The sequence below is a fragment of the Lepidochelys kempii genome, chromosome 21 (genome assembly GCF_965140265.1).
Source record: "Lepidochelys kempii isolate rLepKem1 chromosome 21, rLepKem1.hap2, whole genome shotgun sequence".
In the NCBI taxonomy this organism is placed as follows: domain Eukaryota; kingdom Metazoa; phylum Chordata; order Testudines; family Cheloniidae; genus Lepidochelys; species Lepidochelys kempii.
This window is the reverse complement of record NC_133276.1, coordinates 17,060,955-17,079,452: the sequence shown is the minus strand read 5'-3', so window position 1 is coordinate 17,079,452 and position 18,498 is coordinate 17,060,955. Positions and strand designations below refer to the sequence as shown.

The following is an 18,498-nucleotide window of genomic DNA, read 5'->3' as shown; positions in this document are numbered from 1 at the left end:
AAAATATCCTGCCAGGGGAAGTCATGGCACAGTGCTGCAGTCCTCGGAGGCCTGGGAGGAACATATATACACCCCTTTACGTAGGTTACCCTGTCTCCGACATCATGGGGTTCCCTACTTATGGCTTCCTGCTCAACTGGCAGGATCCAATAGATCCAGGATGATCTTCTGACGGGGAGCAGATCTTGGTGGGGAGCTGCATCCAGAAAGTTATGAAGCGTGAGGATGTACGAGGTTTCCAGTTCAAGTCATTTTGGTGAGTGTAATATTCGCCCTTCCAGGACAAAGCTATTGTTGGTTCCTAGGCAATAGGAGATTATGAAATTAAAGTGTGTAAACAATAAGGTCCACCGAAGTCAATGTTGGTTAACAGCCATGGCCCTACGCAGACATTCAAAGGTCTGATGGGCAGTGCACACCTGGAGGGGATACCAGGCACTTTGTAGATTGTGGCACCACTCTTCAAAAAACGGTCTTGCCAGGAGTTCTCTGTCCAAAATGCCATTGTTTCGCTCTGCAGGTGTGAGTTCCCTGCAGTAGAAGGTGTTCGGAGGTAGTAGTTGTTGAGCACCACTCCAATTGCCACGTTAGAAGCATCTGCCTTGAGGATGAAGGCTGGCATGGTGTCAGGGTGGTCCAATACGGGAGCAGTGGTAAATGTGAGGTTTAATTGTTCAAAGGCCTGCCGGGCCTCAGGAGACCAGAGGAACCTGATGTTTTTGCAGAGCAGGGCAGGGAGAGGGATGATCTGCTCCGAGAACCTCAGGATGAACCGCTGGTAGAAATTCATGAACCCCAAGAAGCGTTGGCATTCACGAATATTCTGCGGTGCCGCCATTCTGGACTGCCTTCACTTTGCACGGGTCCATTTTGATACTGGCAGGAGATAGGATGAATCCTAGAAATTCTATGGAGGCTCTAGCTAGTTAAGTCTAGCTAGACATATTAGAGGATTGGGCCAAAAGAAATCTGATGAGGTTCAACAAGGACAAGTGCAGAGACCTGCACTTAGGATGGAAGAATCCCATGCACCGCTACAGACTAGGGACCGAATGGCTAGGCAGCAGTTCTGCGGAAAAGGACCTAGGGGTGACAGTGGACGAGAAGCTGGATATGAGTCAGCAGTGTGCCCTTGTTGCCAAGAAGGCCATTGGCATTTTGGGATGTATATGTAGGGGCATTGCCAGCAGATTGAGGGACGTGATCGTTCCCCTCTATTCGACACTGGTGAGGCCTCATCTGGAGTACTGTGTCCAGTTTTGGGCCCCACGCTACAAGAAGGATGTGGAAAAACTGGAAAGAGTCCAGCGGAGGACAACAAAAGTGATTAGGGGACTGGAACACATGACTTATGAGGAGAGGCTGAGGGAACTGGGATTGTTTAGTCTGTGGAAGAGAAGAATGAAGGGGGATTTGATAGCTGCTTTCAACTACTTTAAAGAGGGTTCCAAAGAGGATGGATCTAGACTGTTCTCAGTGGTAGCTGATGACAGAACAAGCAGTAATGGTCTCAAGTTGCAGTGGGAGAGGTTTAGGTTGGATATTAGGAAAAACTTTTTCACTAAGAGGGTGGTGAAACACTGGAATGCGTTACCTAGGGAGGTGGTGGAATCTCCTTCCTTAGATAATTTTAAGGTCAGGCTTGACAAAGCCCTAGCTGGGATGATTTAGTTGGGGATCGGTCCTGCTTTGAGCAGGGGGTTAGATTAGATGACCTCCTGAGGTCCCTTCCAACCCTGATATTCTATGATTCTAAGTCTCGTTGTGTGCCTTGGCTTCTCTACATACTTGTGTTATTTGTTTATATTCATCCTTTGTCATTTGACCTAGTTTCCACTTATTGGAGGACTCTTTTTTTGAGTTTCAGATCATTGAAGATCTCTTGGTTAAGCTGGGGTGGTCTCTAGCCATACTTCCTATCTTTTCTACACAGTGGGATAGTTTGCTTTTGTGCCCTTAATAATGTCTCCTTGAAAAACCGCCAACTTTCTTGAACTGTTTTTCCCCTGAGACTTGCTTCCCATGGGGTCTTACCTACCAACTCCCTCTGAGTTTACTAAAGTCTGCCTTCTTGAAATCCATTGTCTTTATTGTGCTGTTTTCCCTCCAACCATTCCTTAGAATCATGAACTCTACCATTTCATGATCACTTTCACCCAAGTTGCCTTCCACTTTCAAATTCTCAACCAGTTCCTCCCTATTTGTCTCTCCCCTAGTAGCTTTCTCCACCTTCTGAAATAAAAATGTCTCCATTGCATTCCAAGAACTTGCTGGACAATCTGTGTCCTGCCATGTTATTTTCTGGGTAACGGAAGTCCCCCCATCACCACCACATCCTGTGCTTTGGATCATAGGTGCCAACTCCATGGGTGCTCCGGCGCTCAGCATCCACCAGCCACAGCTGTTCAGCGGCTGGTAGGAGGTGCTTGGGGGAGGGCGGAGAGCAGCGAGAGGTGGGTGGGCATGGGTTCGGGGGAGGGGGCAGAACAGAGGTGGGAAGAGGTGCAGTGAGAGCGGAGCCTTGGGGGAAGGGGCGGCGCGGGGGTGGAGCACCCATGGGGAAAAATAAAAGTGAGCACCTCTGCTTTGGATGATTTTATTAGTTGTTTATAAAAAGCCTCGTCCACCTCTTTTCCTGGTTAAGTGTCTGTAGCAGATCCCTACCGTGGCATCATCCTTTTGTCCTTACCCAGATAAACGACTGGAGGTATGGCCTGTTTTAAAGATTTGGGCTATTCGGCTGGGTTTATCCAGCCCCTTCAGCGCTGGCCTAGCTCTGCTCCCACTGAACGCAATGGCCACTCTGAGCATTGATTCCAGTGTTGTTATGTCATGGACCGGGTCATGACTGTGCGTGGTGCTGTACAAACAGAACACGACGAGGGTCCCTGCCCCAAAGAGCCAACAATCTAATGGGAGCAGAGCTAGGCCAGCGCCAAGCGCTTCTAAAACCCCCACTCTCAGGGCCTGTCTACACTAGAAACGTAAGTCAACCTATGTTAGGTCAACTTACAGCCAGTGCAGTGATTACTGCGGTGGCTGATGTCCACACTACCCTCCCTGTGTCGGTGGTGCGCGCGCTCACCAGGAGTGCTTCCACCGACTGAAGAGGAGCCCCGCTGCCCCCTGGGACCCCAGCTGTGAGCTCTGCTCCTAGAGTCCAGGAGAGCCTCTGGGAAGCCGCTGGGCTCCTGGTGGGAAGTGGGAGCTGGGAGCCTCGGGGCATCCGCTGGGCCATGCCCGCCCAGCTCTCCACTCCTCGGTCCAAACCAGGCTGTGCCCTGGGATCCCAGCTCTCTGCGAGGAGCCCAGCAGCTGCCCCAAGGCTCCCAGATCCCCGCTGGCTGCACTGGCTGGGGCAGGGAGCAGGGAGCCGAGAGCCCAGGCATCCTGACTCTCCCTCTCAGCCCAGCATCACAGTGCAGGTTAAAATAGACAGAAGGACTCATCTGTAACCTCCGAGGGTCCCGGGAATTTGGGATTTGCTGGCCCTGTAACCACCAGCAGAATCCACCTCTGTAGGGTTCAAGCCAAAGGACCAGGCAGACCCTGGGAACCAGCAAGGTGTGGTCAGGATTAGTGAGCGTGGCTCACATCTCTGGGTCAGGCTGACCCGCAGGTGTGGGATCAAGGAGGACATTCCCTCCAGGCCCCCTGTGGGGAGGTTGTCCCTGAGCAGCTGGGCTTGCCCCATTAAACCCTATTTCAGCCGCTCCGGGGGGTGGGGGACACAGCACAGACTTATCCTGTCTTCCTGTGGCAACTTTCGGGGAGTAAAGGCCCTGGGGTGTCAGGGTGATGGGGCTATCCAAATGTTAGGGGAGATGACCAGAAACTCTGAAGGGCTTTAGGAGCACAAGTCCCACGGACTTTCACATCCCTTCTGAAAATGACCCTGCCACAGTTAGGCTGTCAGAGGGTGCTGGCAGGACTAGCCCTGTGCAGAAAAGAGCAGAACTCAGGGCCAGGTGTTGCAGGGCTCAGCCCCCACAGTGGACGTAACGTCAGGCCTTGCATGATGCCGTGATGTGGTGCTGTTAATAACAGGCCCCGCCTAGGTTGGCAGGGAGGGTTGAACTCGCAACGGCCGGTGGGGCTCTGCTGGTGCAGGAGGTGGGCCTGCTTCAGTGAAATGACCGGGCCTGGCACCTAGGAGCAGCAACGGACCTAGTGGGAGGGGACAGTCTCATGCTGTCCTAGTGCTGGAGTTCTTGGCATTGCAGCACCGCATGGCTCCCTGCTTAGGTCTGGCAACAGGCGCCAGGCTGACAGCGCTGGCGACCGATGGTCTCTAGCCATGGGTCCAGGGCATTGCCAGGGCAAAGCCCCCCTACACGCTGCCTCCTTGCGGGGCTGCCTGTGCAGGAGGAGATGCCGGTGAAGCTGTGTGACTCACCCGTTGGAGACGGACGGCGTGGGCTTCCCTGTTCTGGAATGTAACGTGAACGCTCCCATCCTGCCAGGAGACAGAGAGAGGGAGAATTAGCATGGACCATTCCCTCGGCTCCCTGAGAACTCTCACTCGGCCTGGAGCCGATAACCACCGGGAGAGCCAGGCCAACGCTCCGGAACCTATCCCCTGGGGTCTACCCAACCATCTCCCGGGGACAAGGGAGGACCCAGAATGACACAGACACACCCAAGCACGTGTCTCACCATCCCCCAATATTTCACCAAAGGCGGGCATGGGCGGTCTCTGCCGAAAGCGAAGCACTGGCTGATTGCTGGGCTGTGGCCAGATGTTCATACTATGTCACATGGAGGATCCTGGGTTCCAAACCCGCGGAAGTGAAATGTGTCAGTTGCGGCAGGGATCTCAGAGCTGGCTCAACGCTGAGAACCACAGGCATGCGGGGAAGCAGCCCAGCCCTGTGCCTACAGTCTGGAGACCGTGCAGGGCAAAGCACCCCATGCAGAAACGCTGACGAGGGGCCCATCAGGACTGAGCTGCAGCTAATGAAACACCCTGATTATGAACAGAGACAAGCGCCTCGGGCTACGTGAGAAGGAAAATGGCTCCCAATGTTGTTCATTACAGAGGAGAGACTCTGCCAGTGGAAGTGTCTCATGAGAGGTGGATCCCAGCTCTCGCCACTGAACCAGCGCCGTGCGGACTGACCACGGGGTGCGGAAGGAACCTGTCAATACGTGTGGGCTCTGGACTGTACATCACGTTTTCCTCGTACCTGGAACCTCGTGTGTCCAAACCCTTTTATGTGCTTTTATGGACAGTGGCTGGTTTCAATAGCCAGGGTTTCAATGGCCAGGCGCCAGCGAGGAGAGCATGGGCAGCTGCGGCGGGATGATAACGTGGTGCAGGCCACAGCCTGGCTGACAGTAGGAAAGGGCCCAGTAGCTGCTCCCCCCCGAGGATCCATGCCCACGTGCCCAACTGTGCCGCAGCAGGGACCTGGAAGGCTCATTCAACTCCCTGGCATAGAATGGGAACCCCAGACAGGCGCATAGACAGGCTGCCAGGTGGTCCCAGGGACCCACTGGCAGACACGGGCACTGGAGTCCCTTCTTAGGCTAGCATGGGAATCGCCCGCGGGCTGGCATGAAGAGCCCTGTGGCCTGGCACTGGGGCTGCCTTAGGCCTGCGCTGTGGGGGCAGCCCCCTACTGTAGAGCTTCACACCTACGGCGGCATCTCCAGTCCCAAGCCCGGCACCCTCCTTCAGCTGCCCTGTCTGCCCATCTCGCTCCCACCCCGAAAGGGACCCCACCCCGATTCAGTTCCACCAACTGCAGAGGCCACTAAGGAGCCTCTGAAAGCGGCAGATTCCAGAGCCCTGCCTGCCACTGGCTGACCCAGCACCCCCTTGGAGATGCTACTGCAAAGGATTCTGGGGCACATGGGGGGAACTAAAGGCCCCCATGTGGGGAGGACTGTAGGGTGGGATCCAGAGAGGGGTGGGGAGTGCACTTCAGGGCCAGGGCAGAGCTGTCGAGAAGCCTGGCACCGAGCCATGCCCCAAGTTCTGCAGACAGCCGGCTCAGCCGGGCAGCAGGGCATGGAGAATGGTGCATTGCAGAGCTGGCCCCCCTCCGCCGTCCCTCTGTCTCTGTGGAGCTCTGCTCTCTATCCATGGACACTCACTGACCGAGCCCAACGGGAATGCTTCGGACGGGGGAGATAAGATCACGAAAGGAGGTGGCAGAACCTGTGCGTTTGCCAGGGGTTAAACTCCTGGGACCTTGGCAAGCTCACCAGCCTGTCTCCAGCACCCCTCCAAGTGCTTTAACAGGCGCCAGGGCTCCTACGCCGGGCAGGGAGCGTGGGGCTGGAGGCATGGCTGGGGGGTTGGGTATTGGACATGGGGAAAGCTCCCCTCCAAATCCTCACCCTAAAGCTCACAGAGACTTTGCAGCAAAGTCACCTGGGGTCTGGCCAGTGTTTGCCCTCCAGCCATTAGAACAATCAATATATTGCATTAGAATTAAGTCTACTTTAAAAATGTATCCAATTTCTTTTTAATATGTTCAAAAGCATCCTTCCCCATGTAGTCCATGCGGCCTTCCTCCCACTTCTTCCGTTCATCTTCTGCATTTGGCTCTTCTGGTTTGAGCGGAGTGGACAGCTCAGAAATATGATGGGTAGGCTCATCCAGTTCCAAGGTTTGCTGAGGGGCAGGATGAAAGGCAAGCTGTTCTAATGGCTGGTCCATTAGTGTCCCTTGTCTCTCACTGCCCACAAGGCTCCTGGCAGTGCCAAAGCCGCAGGACAGAGGGCTGGGGTCTGCTGCTCATGCCAGCCTGAGCAGATGCACCAGGAATCACGGGACACTGTGCGCCAGAGCAGGATGCCCATCATCCGGAGGAGGAGCCAGCCTGCTCCATTTCCCCAAGGGTGCTGTGCAGCTTCACTCTGAGCCCTCGCAGGGGCTGGCTCTTGGGCACAGCAGAGCAGATTCCGAAGTGGTATGGATGGGTGCACCCCTCTGACTCGAATAGAGCTTTGCCCCCTTGCACCAGATGAGATGTTAGCCCAGCTAGAGCAACAAGGGTGATGTCGTGGTGTGGGCGTCTGCTATAGACCACCGGACCAGGAGGATGAGGTAGACGAGGCTTTCTTCAGACATCTATCAGAAGTTTCCAGATCACAGGCCCTAGTTCTCATGGGGTAATTCAATCACCCTGACGTCTGCTGAGAGAGCAATACAGAAGTACACAGACAATCCAGGAAGCTTTTGGAGAGTGTTGGGGACAATTTCCTGGTGCAAGTGCTGGAGGAACGAACTAGGGGCTGTTCTACTCTTGACCAGCTGCTCACAAACCGGGAAGAATGGGTAGGGGAAGTAGAAGTGGGTGGCAGCCTGGGCAGCAGTGACCATGAGATGGTCGAGTTCAGGATGGTCGAGTTCAGGATCCTGACAAAAGGCAGAAAGGAGAGCAGCAGAACATATGGACCCTGGACTTTAGAAAAGCAGACTTTGACTCTCTCAGGGAACTGATGGGCAGGATCTCCTGGGAGGCTAATATGAGGGGGAAAGGAGTCCAGGAGAGCTGGCTGTATTTTAAAGAATCCTTATTGAGGGCGCAGGAACAAACCATCCTGATGTGCAGAAAGAATAGCAAATACGGCAGGCGACCAGCTGAGCTTAACAGTGAAATCTTTGGTGAGCTTAAACTCGAAAAGGAAGCTTACAAGAGGTGGAAACTTGGACAGATGACTAGGGAGGAGTATAAAAATATTGCTCGAGCATGCAGGGGTGTAATCAGGAAGGCCAAAGCACAATTGGACTTGCAGCTAGCAAGGGATGTGAAGGGTAACAAGAAGGGTTTCTACAGGTATATTAGCAACAAGAAGAAGGTCAGGGAAAGTGTGGGCCCCTTACTGAATGGGGGAGGCAACCTAGTGACAGAGGATGTGGAAAAAGCTGAAGTACTCCATGCTTTTTTTGCCTCGATCTTCACAGCCAAGGTCAACTCCCAGACTGCTGCACTGGGCAGCACAGGCTGGGGAAGAGGTGAGCAGCCCTCAGTGGTGAAAGAACAGGTGAAGGACTATTTAGAAAAGCTGGACATTCTCAAGTCCATGGGGCCGGATGCAATGCATCCAAGGCTGCTGAGGGAGTTGGCGGATGTGATTGCAGAGCTATTGGCCGTTATCTTTGAAAATTCATGGCGATCAGGGGAGGTCCCAGAAGAATGGAGAAAGGCTAATGTGGTGCCCATCTTTAAAAAAGGGAAGGAGGCGAATCCAGGGAATTACAGACCGGGCAGCCTCACCTCAGTCCCCGGAAAAGTCAGGACCCAGCAAACAGAGCTGGAAACAGGGGAGTTTGGGGGGAAGACGAAGAGCCAGGCAAAGGAACAGACAGTCTAGTGAAGGGAGTGTGTAGTTTTCTGGCAGTGTTGTGCTGCTTGCTGGGGGCACCAAGGGAAGCAGTGGGGGCAAAAGACATATCTGGCTTCTGGCTTCAAGACTAAGCTCGATAAGTTTATGGAGGAGAAGATATGATTGGATAGCCTCATTTTGGCAATTAATTGATCTTCGACTACTAGCGGTAGATATGCCCAATGGCCTGTGATGGGACACTAGGATAGGGTGGGATCTGAGTTACTACAGAGAATTCTTTCCTGGGTGTCTGGCTGGTGAGTCTTGCCCACATGCTCAGGGTTTAGCTGATCACCATATTTGGGGTTGGGAAGGAATCTTCCCCCAGGGCAGATTGGCAGAGGCCCTGGGGGTTTTTTGCCTTCCTCTGCAGCGTGGGGCACGGGTCACTTGCTGGAGGATTCTCTGCACCTTGAAGTCTTTAAACCACGATTTGAGGACTTCAATAGCTCAGACATAGGTGAGGGGTTTGTTACAGGAGTGGGTGGGTGTGATTCCGTGGCCTGCGTTGTGCAGGAGGTCAGACTAGACGATCACAATGGTCCCTTCTGACTTTAAAGTCTATGATTCTAGGAATCCATTTTGAAGCACTTATAGGAGGAGATGGTGATCAGGAACAGACAACATGGATTCAACAAGGGCAAATCATGCCTGACCAACCTGATTGCCTTCTATGATGAGATAACTGGCTCTGTGGATATGGGAAACGCAGTGGATGTGATATATCTTGACTTTAGCAAAACTTTTGATACAGTCTCCCACAGTATTCTTGCTAGCAAGTAAAAGAAGTACGGATTGGATGAATGGACTATAAGGTGGATAGAAAGCTGGCTAGATTGTCAGGCTTAATGGGTAGTGATCAACGGCTCGATATCTAGTTGGCAGCTGGTATCAAGCAGAGTGCCACAGGGGTCAGTCCTGGGACCGGTTTTGTTCAGCATCTTCAATGATGATCTGGAGGATGGGATGGATTGCACCCTCAGCAAGTTCTCAGATGACACTAAGCTGAGGGGAGAGGTAGATACACTGGAGGGTAGGGATAGGGTCCAGAGTGACCTAGACAAATTGGAAAATTGGGCCAAAAGAAATCTGATGAGGTTCAACAAGGACAAGTGCAGAGTCCTGCACTTAGGACGGAAGAATCCCATGCACTGCTACAGGCTGGGGACTGGCTGGCTAAGCAGCTGTTCTGCAGAAAAGGACCTGGGGATTACAGTGGATGAGAAGTGGGATATGAGTCAACAGTGTGCCCTTCTTGCCAAGAAGGCTAATTGCATATTGAGTTGTATTGGTAGGAGCGTTGCCAGCAGATCGAGGGAAGTGATTATTCCCCTCTATTTGGCACTGGTGAGGCCACACCTGGAGTATTGCGTCCAGTTTTGGGGCCCCCACTATAGAAAAGATGTGGACAAATTGGAGAGAGTCCAGTGGAGGGCAACAAAAATGATTAGGGGGCTGGGACACATGAATTACAAGCAGGGGCTGAGGGAACTGGGCTTATTTAGTCTGCAGAAGAGAAGAGTGAGGGGGGATTTGATAGCAGCCTTCAACTGTCTGAAGGGGTGTTCCAAAGAGGATGGAGCTTGGCTGTTCTCAGTGGTGGCAGATGACAGGACAAGGAGTAATGGTCTCAAGTTGCAGTGGGGGAGGTTTAGGTTGGATATTAGGAAAAACTTTTTCACTAGGAGGGTGGTGAAGCACTGGAATGGGTTACCTAGGGAGATGGTGGAAACTCCATCCTTAGAGGTTTTTAAGACCCGGCTTGACAAAGCCCTCGCTGGGATGATTTAGTTGATGTTGGTCCTGTTTGAGCAGGGGATTGGACTAGATCAGGGGTTGGCAACCTTTCAGAAGTGGTGTGCCAAGTCTTCATTTATTCACTCTAATTTAAGGTTTTGCGTGCCAGAAATACATTTTAACGTTTTTAGAAGGGCTCTTCCTATAAGTCTATAATATATAACTATACTATTGTTGTATGTAAAGTAAATAAGGTTTTTAAAATGTTTAAGAAGCTTCATTTAAAATTAAATTAAAATGCAGAGCCCCCCAGACCGGTGGCCAGGACCCGGGCAATATGAGTGCCTCTGAAAATCATCTTGCATGCTGCCTTTGGCACATATGCCATAGGTTGCCTACCCCTGGACTAGATGATCTCCTGAGGTCTCTTCCAACCCTAATCTTCCATGATTCTATTATTCTAAAGTGCAAAGCAGAGCCCTCCTCCTCGCTTGCCCCTCCTTCAGAAAATCACAGGGCCAGATCTGCAGCTAGGGTAGCCTTCGGAAGTAAATGGAGCTTTGCTGATTTACACCAAGAGTTCAAAGCCTACACAAACATTAATGAACGAATCCCATGGGAACCAGGCCAGGAGCAGCATCCCCATTTCACAGACTGGAGAAACTGAGGCATGGAACAGGGCAGTGACTGTCACACGGGGAGGCAGTGACTGTCACACGGGGAGTCAGTGACAGAACAGGGACTTGAGCCCAGTTGCCCTCGGCATCAGCCATGAGTTGAGGCTCTGCCTTCCCCCTTCCTTCCCCAGTTGGGTCACCCAGGCTGAACCAACTCCATCCTGTTGGTACTGCCCTTCGCAGCTCTCGCCACCCCCACTCCAGCGCAGCCCAGCCCAGCCCCATCCCACCTGCCCCAACGAGGTTTGTGCCCCCTGTTGTGATCACTGGGCCTCTCCAGTGACCCTAGCCGTGAGCCCCACTGTGGGACGGGAACAGAAGTTCAAGTGGTGTCACAACACCCGATCACAACAAACGGCGGTGGGCAGACGTGTGACACAGACTGAGACAGTCCAGCCAGAAAGGCTCCTGCTACAACCCAAGGGCCGTGTTAGGAATGTGCCTGGTACGAGAGAAGGGTGGGACTGGAAATCAATGGACCAAAATTGGTGTGTCAGAAACAAGGCCTGATTGGTGAACGAAATACCGAGGGGCTGAGCTATTCACCCTTTTCGGGGCTCTCAAAAGGAATCTGTGGGAGAAACTGGCTCCTGCCATGCTGGTGGGCTGCAAGACGAGAGATGGGGAAGGAACGAGCTTCACCATCACCGCACCATCCCCACCGTCTCTAGGCACCTCTTCAGCTGACTCCTGAGAGATGTCCTGAGCAGACCGGAGCAGGGGACCCAGATGACACCAGCACCTCCACCGGCTCTGGCTAAATTCCAACCCCAACCTGAGATGTGAGACTTCGCCCTCTCCCGCCCCTGTGGCCTTTTCCTTCCCCCCTTATTTCTTCTCTTGTCTGTTTCACTGCTTTTGCCTCTGGCTTAATTGGCCAAGTCTGTATATTGTCCAACACAGCTGTAAGCCTGGGGCCAGAACGAGGCAGCTAAAAGCAGTGCCCTAAACAGCCCAATGCTGGTACGAGTCGCCAGGTCTCAAACTGTGTGCTGGGCCTGGCGTTTTCCAGCACTGTCATTGCAAGTGAGAGTCAACCCAGGAGACAGGAGCTGCGTTTCCACTCCTGGCTGTTCTGTTCTCCCCTCGTGTGTGTGTTTGGCTGGGTTTGTCTGCTAGGAACCAGGATCAGACTTTAACAACCACAGCAAGGACTGCTCCAGCCCAGCCTGGCTAACTTCTGCTCTTTGCCCCAAGGACAGTTCATACCAACTCTGATACCATCAAAGGCTATGTCTACACTGCACTTTTGTTGGTAAAACTTTTGTCAGTCAGGAGTGTGAAAAAAACACACCCCGACCAACAAACGTTTTACCAACGAAAAGTGTCGGTGTGGAGATGCTCTCCCGCTGACAAACCTGCTGCCCCCTGTCGGGGGTGGTTGTATCTGGTCGGCAGGAGAGCTCGCTCCTGCCGACAAAGAGCAGCTACCCTGCGTGCCTTACAGCGACAAGACCTTGGAGGCCCAGCTGTGCCGCTGTAAGGTGTGCAGTGCAGACACAGCCTTTGCTGCCAGACACGGGGGTTTCCCTTCTAAAGACTCCCACTGAAGGGAGAGGCCCTGGCCGAGGGTGTTACAAGGCAAGGCTGACTTTCCACGGCAAAGGCTTTAACTGCTTTCCCTTCTGTCTCTTTTCTAACGGGCTGAAGGGGTTTTGAGGGGCGTCTTTGTCACGGGACTGAGCTGGCTGAGTCGCGGTACACCACCCTGACCTGCGTGTAACATTTATTCCCATTTATTCCATCCCTGCCCCCAGCCTCTCCCTGGCTCTGCTGCCTGTCTCTCATCGCTCCTCTCTTCCTTGGCAGCAGGCCATTGCTCCAGAGACAGTGAGTAATTCCCTTCCCGCGCTCACATTGTTACCTAGCAGGGATTTATAGCCGCTGCTCGGACCTCTTCCTCCCCCTCCCCCTTTCCTGGGCTGTACAAATTCAGCTCCCGGAGCCCTCGCTACACGTGGCTCACCCGCTGCTCAGGGCAGGGACAGGAACATCCAGCATCTTATTCTGAAGCCCGACCGACCTCCCCACCTGCCCGGGGACCTGGACGCAAGTGAAATGAGCGAACCCCGCAGCCCCGCCTCCCACCACACACAAACACCTTTGTGCCCCGACGCCCCGAGCTTACTGGTTTAACACTGAGCCCTGGCAATGGACTTGTGAGGGGCACGGCCAGGAGCTCTCCACCCAGCCTGCCGCATCGCAAGGCAGCACATGGCACATGCCCGCCAGCAGCACCAGGCATTTGGGGTCCTCTCATGGGGCACAGGCGAGGCTCAGAGTCAACACTGCTCACGGCTATCAGACACGTGCCCCTTTTAGCGGAACGGGACTCACCCAGGCAGCGCTAGCGAGTGGTCAGAGCAGGCAAAGGGGCACGGGAGCCAGTTCCAGATCAGAGAGGGGAGTGTGGTCTGCTGGAGGAGAGCAGAAGCAGCTGTTGAAATAATGAGCCGTCAGCTTTCCTGCACGTGCCCCTCTGCTCTGACATCGAATCCTCTGCCCTGGGCAGGCTGGGCCCTTCTGGGAAACCCAGGGTGGCACTGGAGGCTTTGGCTGCTTCCAAGGTCCTGGCAGGATCGTCCCAGCTCCCAACACCCTTGTTCAACGCGTCACTTCTAGGCTGCTCGGAGAAGCCCTCAACCTCCCCTGATTACAAAAAGCCGATCTCATTAAGGAGCCCAATGTACCTGCACCCCAGACAACCCTGCTGCCTCAGGGGCCCGATCCTGCCTCCAGGAGCTCAGGACGCTCAGCTCCCCTGCAAGTTGGGCCATTGGTGCTGTCGGCTGCTGATGCCTGAAATGCAGAGTCAGGATCCAGGGGCTCAGGAGAGTTTTTGTTTCTATCAGGGAAATTAACCCCCAAAGAGACTCCGGTGACAAACAGCTGCCGAGAGAGGGAATCCGACCAATCCAAGGAGACGTGTGGAACATTTACTGTGGAGTTAGACGAGGCGCTGGCGTTAAGTAGAGGAGCCTGAAAGGCGAATAAATCCAAGGAGCTGGGAAAGCCTCTGCAATCAGCGAGCTGGGGCTGGGGTGGGTATTAACAAGCCATCTGCTGCTCTTCTAGGGACCAGAAATGAACAGAAGGAGAATCCCAGAAGCCGGTTGGATTTGCGACCCAGGGTGAATTTAATGCTGGTGCTGGGTGCCAGGCTGACAGCCCCGGCGTGGGCACAGATTGGCACAGCTTCCTCCCATCCTGCCCCTGCTGCCTCTATGTCCCCCCTTCCCTGGAAGAGACGAGCGGGGAGACGGTCTCCCAGCTTAGCCGGGAAGTAGGCTAATTAGTGTTTGGTGTCATTTTTCTGCTGGGGCCGCTTGCCATGAGTCACTGGTCTGAGACCCTGCAAACTCATTCCATGTAGGGGCCCCCAAACAGCCACGGGATGGCGACGACTTGCCAGACTGGGTGTAAATGCCTGCCAATCAGCTGAGCCAGCCATTCCCGCCCTAGGCCCGTGGCCCCATGAGCTGCCATGTGGTGCCGTCCTGCACTGGGTGCCCTGCGTGCGCCACCCCTGCAGCAGCCACACTGGGGGCTCCACATCCAAGTGCTGTGAGCCAGAGGCAGGGACTCTTCCACGTGGAGGTGGCGGGTGTCAGAGGCATCAGCCTGCCTGGCTCCTAGGGGAGGACACAGGTTAGGTGCCGAGGTGCTAGGCCCCGGATAGGGAGGACAGAGAGAGGGAGTGATGCCAGGTGGTGCAGGGAGGCAGTTCCAGACAGCAGCGGATGCAGAGGAGAAGGCTCACACAGTGAGGACATTGTCCTGGGGGATGCAGAGGAAGCTATGCCAGGCAAAGGGAGCAGAGAGAGCCAAGGTGCGTGGGAGTGGATGGGAAGGGGCTTTCATGTCCTGGAGACTTCCCCTCTGGACTCCTCATCGGAGCAGCCTGCTCCCCGGAGAGCCCTCACCAGGCTTGACACCGCGCTTGGGACTTTGGCTGGGTGGGTGGCACGCGGCATGGAACCGATTCCTAACAAGGTCTTGGTCTGAGTCTCAGAGCTTTGCCGCGTGGCGCTACCCCGTGCTCGGGGACAGAACAGGTGCTCAAAACAAGGAGGACAATTATGTTCTGCAGGCTCTCAGGAACCTGCCGTCCCCAGGCAGCCACCCCCTGAAACTGTCAGCACAAAAGCACAGCCGAGGAGACAAAGCATCTGTGCCCGCTGCTCTGCAGTCAGAGCCTCTGAACTCTCCGGGCACCTGGAGCACCTTCCCCAAGTGAGCTGAGCGTCAAAGACCAGCCGACACCTCCTGGAGACGCAGCAGAGCTCGTGATCCAGCTTGTCCAGGGCACATCCAGGGCCTCATCTGCTCCCTTTGATTAGCCAAGTCTGGATGGAAACAGGTTCGCATGTCCTAGCAGCTCATCTGCCCTTGCAACAGGAGAGCAGCGCTGGCCGTTCGCAGAGGGGCTGGTTCCGGGAGGGCTGGCCCCACACACAGTGAGGGCAAGAGCGCTGAGCAAGTCCCCTTCTGGGACGTCAGACCTAGCCTGGAAACATCAGGAGTGTCTCTGCAGCTACCATGGGACCAGCCAGGCTGCTGCAGTGCGTCAGGGTGTCCCCCCATGTCCCGGGTGAAAGGCGGCAGGCTGGGCAAGGCTGGCTACATGGGGAAGAGTGGGAGAGAGAGAGAGAGACTTTGAGCTGGTGTCCCAGCAAGTGACTGGGGAAGGTTCCCCTTCTCTCCAGCCCCAGCCAGGCCCCAGGGAACAGGTCATGTTACTGTAAGGGGACTGTTGCCCCCTTACTAACAAGCAGCCCAGAGAGAGCAGACCCTGTCCTGGGAGCAGAGCTGTAGCACCCAGACCCAGAGGGGCCACAGAAGCAGCCCAGAGAGCAGACCTGTGCTGGAAGGAGAACTGCAGCAACCAGATCCAGAGGGGCCAGAAAAGCAGCCCAGGGAGAGCAGACCCTGTCCTGGGAGCAGAGCTGTAGCAACCAGAGCCAGAGGGAAAGCAGTGGACGTGTTGTTCCTTGACTTTAGCAAAGCTTTTGACACGGTCTCCCACAGTATTCTTGCCAGCAAGTTAAAGAAGTATGGGCTGGATGAATGGACGATAAGGTGGTTAGAAAGTTGGCTATATTGTCGGGCTCAACAGGTAGTGATCAATGGCTCCATGTCTAGTTGGCAGCCGGGATCAAGTGGAATGCCCTGAGGGTCGGTCCTGGGGCCGGTTTTGTTCAATATTTTCATAAATGATCTGGAGGATGGTGTGGATTGCACCCTCAGCAAGTTTGCAGATGACACTAAACTGGGAGGAGAGGTGGATACGCTGGAGGGTAGGGATAGGATACAGAGGGCCCTAGGCAAATTAGAGGATTGGGCCAAAAGAAATCTGATGAGGTTCAACAAGGACAAGTGCAGAGTCCTGCACTTAGGACAGAAGAATCCCATGCACCGCTACAGACTAGGGACCGACTGGCTCGGCAGCAGTTCGGCAGAAAAGGACCTAGGGGTTACAATGAACGAGAAGCTGGATATGAGTCAACAGTGTGCCCTTGTTGCCAAGAAGGCCAATGGCATTTTGGGATGTATAAGTAGGGGCATAGCGAGCAGATCAAGGGACGTGATCGTTCCCCTCTATTCGACACTGGTGAGGCCTCATCTGGAGTACTGTGTCCAGTTTTGGGCCCCACACTACAAGAAGGATGTGGAAAAATTGAAAAGAGTCCAGCGGAGGGCAACAAAAATGATTAGGGAGCTGAAACACATGACTTATGAGGAGAGGCTGAGGGAACTGGGATTGTTTAGCCTGCAGAAGAGAAGAATGAGGGGGGATTTGATAGCTGCTTTCAACTACCTGAAAGGGGGTTCCAAAGAGGATGGCTCTAGACTGTTCTCAATGGTAGCAGATGACAGAACGAGGAGTAATGGTCTCAAGTTGCAGTGGGGGAGGTTTAGGTTGGATATTAGGAAAAACTTTTTCACTATGAGGGTGGTGAAACACTGGAATGCGTTACCTAGGGAGGTGGTGGAATCTCCTCCCTTAGAGGTTTTTAAGACCCAGCTTGACAAAGCCCTGGCTGGGATGATTTAACTGGGAATTGGTCCTGCTTCGAGCAGGGGGTTGGACTAGATGACCTCCTGGGGTCCCTTCCAACCCTGAGATTCTATGATTCTATGAGGGGCCAGAGAAGCAGCCCAGGGAGCTGGAGGCAGAGCAGCAGCCGTACTGAGGCAGAGTGGGGCTGGAGCTGAAGCTGGGGCTGGAGCTGAAGCTGGGGCTGGAGCAGTCTGGAGCCAGGTGTCTTGAGCAGCTGGGGAGAGCGAGGAGGGACCCTGGGCAGCGGGCCCAGCACAGGGAGACGCCTCAGCCAGGAGGCTCTGCAGGCCAGACTCGGAGGGGGATTGGTAACCCTGACAGGGCGGGGGCAACACTGGGAAGAAGGGCCCTCCCACCTAGAGCCTGAGAGCGTGTGGCCACCACCAAAGCAAGTGTCCAACCCGCAGCACCCCTGCAGCACGGCCAGGGCCTGAGGAGGAGGCCTGGGACCTACAAGAAACAGACTGTGAACTGCCCGGATGTTCCAGAGACGCTGTTTGTGGTGTTCCCTGCCACAGAGCGGGGTGATGTGTTTCCTTTAACCTTTCCCATGGGCTTTGTCTCTGTCACAGAGTCCCCGGGCGATGCTCTGGAACTGCTCCCCATGAAGCCAGTCAGGACTCTGGGGCAGTCGCCTTTCTGGGAGCAGCCTGTCTTCAGGACACACAGCTCACACAGCTTCCACCTTCCTGGGTCTGACCTCGGAGCATTCAGCATCCTCTACCCCTCCGTGCGCTTCCCACAGCGAGTCCACTCAGGCGGGGCTCCTGGGGAAGCCAGAGGTTCCTGCACCCCAACTTCGCAGTCAGACGTGACTCTCAGCCAGCCAGTAAAACAGAAGGTTTATTAGACGACAGGAACATGGTCTAACACAGAGCTTGTAGGTGCAGAGAACCGGACCCCTCAGCTGAGTCCATTTTGGGGGGCAGTGAGCCAGACAACCACATCTGCACTTCACTCCATGTCCCCAGCCAGCCCCAAACTGAAACTCCCTCCAGCCCCTCCTCCTCTGGGCTTTGTCCCTTTCCGGGCAAGGAGGTCACCTGATCCCTTTGTTCTCCAACCCTTTAGCTCTCACCTTGCAGGGGGGAAGGGCCAGGCCATCAGTTGCCAGGAAACAGGGTGTCGGCCATTCTCTGTGTCCAGACCCCTGCACACACCTGCCCTCTAGGGCTCTGCAATGATCATACACCCTTATCCCACCACCTAGAGACTTAAGAACTGCATAGGGGAAACTGAGGCACCCCCACACTATTCAGAGGAAACATTAAGAACAGTTCTACTTCGTCACAGAGCCCCCCCAGGATTCCTAGGCCCAGCCTTGTTGGGGTTACGAGGACTCTGCCAGACAGGAGAGTGCAAGGGGAGTCCTCAAGGACAGGGAGGCCACTAGCTAAAGGAAGTGGGAGCGAGGACTCAGATCCTTTTGCTAGCCCACTTCACTGGGGTAGTGCAGAAGCCAGGAAAGTTCCCCAGAATAGCGGGACTATTCCCCCGCTTACATAATCAAGACTTCCCAGCCTGCAGAGCCAGGAAGCTAGTTTAATGTGAGGTCACCTCGCCCACCTTTCCTGCAGTGCCAGTAGATGGTTCACAGTGATGCTCCCATCTCTGTGCCCTACAGGATCCCAGCCCTTGGCTTCCTGTTGAATCAGGTTTGGTCGCTTTGTAAAACGTCTTCTG

The 18,498-nt window shown here is 54.5% G+C and overlaps 1 protein-coding gene across 4 annotated transcripts in view; it reads right to left on the bottom strand.

The window, feature by feature from the left end:
* CPNE5 (copine 5) overlaps positions 1 to 18,498 on the bottom strand; it is a 195,635-nt gene that overhangs the window by 105,928 nt on the left and 71,209 nt on the right. For all 4 annotated transcript variants that reach the window (XM_073320008.1, XM_073320009.1, XM_073320011.1 and 1 more), the window contains exon 7: positions 4,397 to 4,456. In XM_073320008.1, the coding sequence (XP_073176109.1) occupies positions 4,397 to 4,456 (60 nt within the window). The remainder of the gene's footprint in view (positions 1 to 4,396; positions 4,457 to 18,498) is intronic.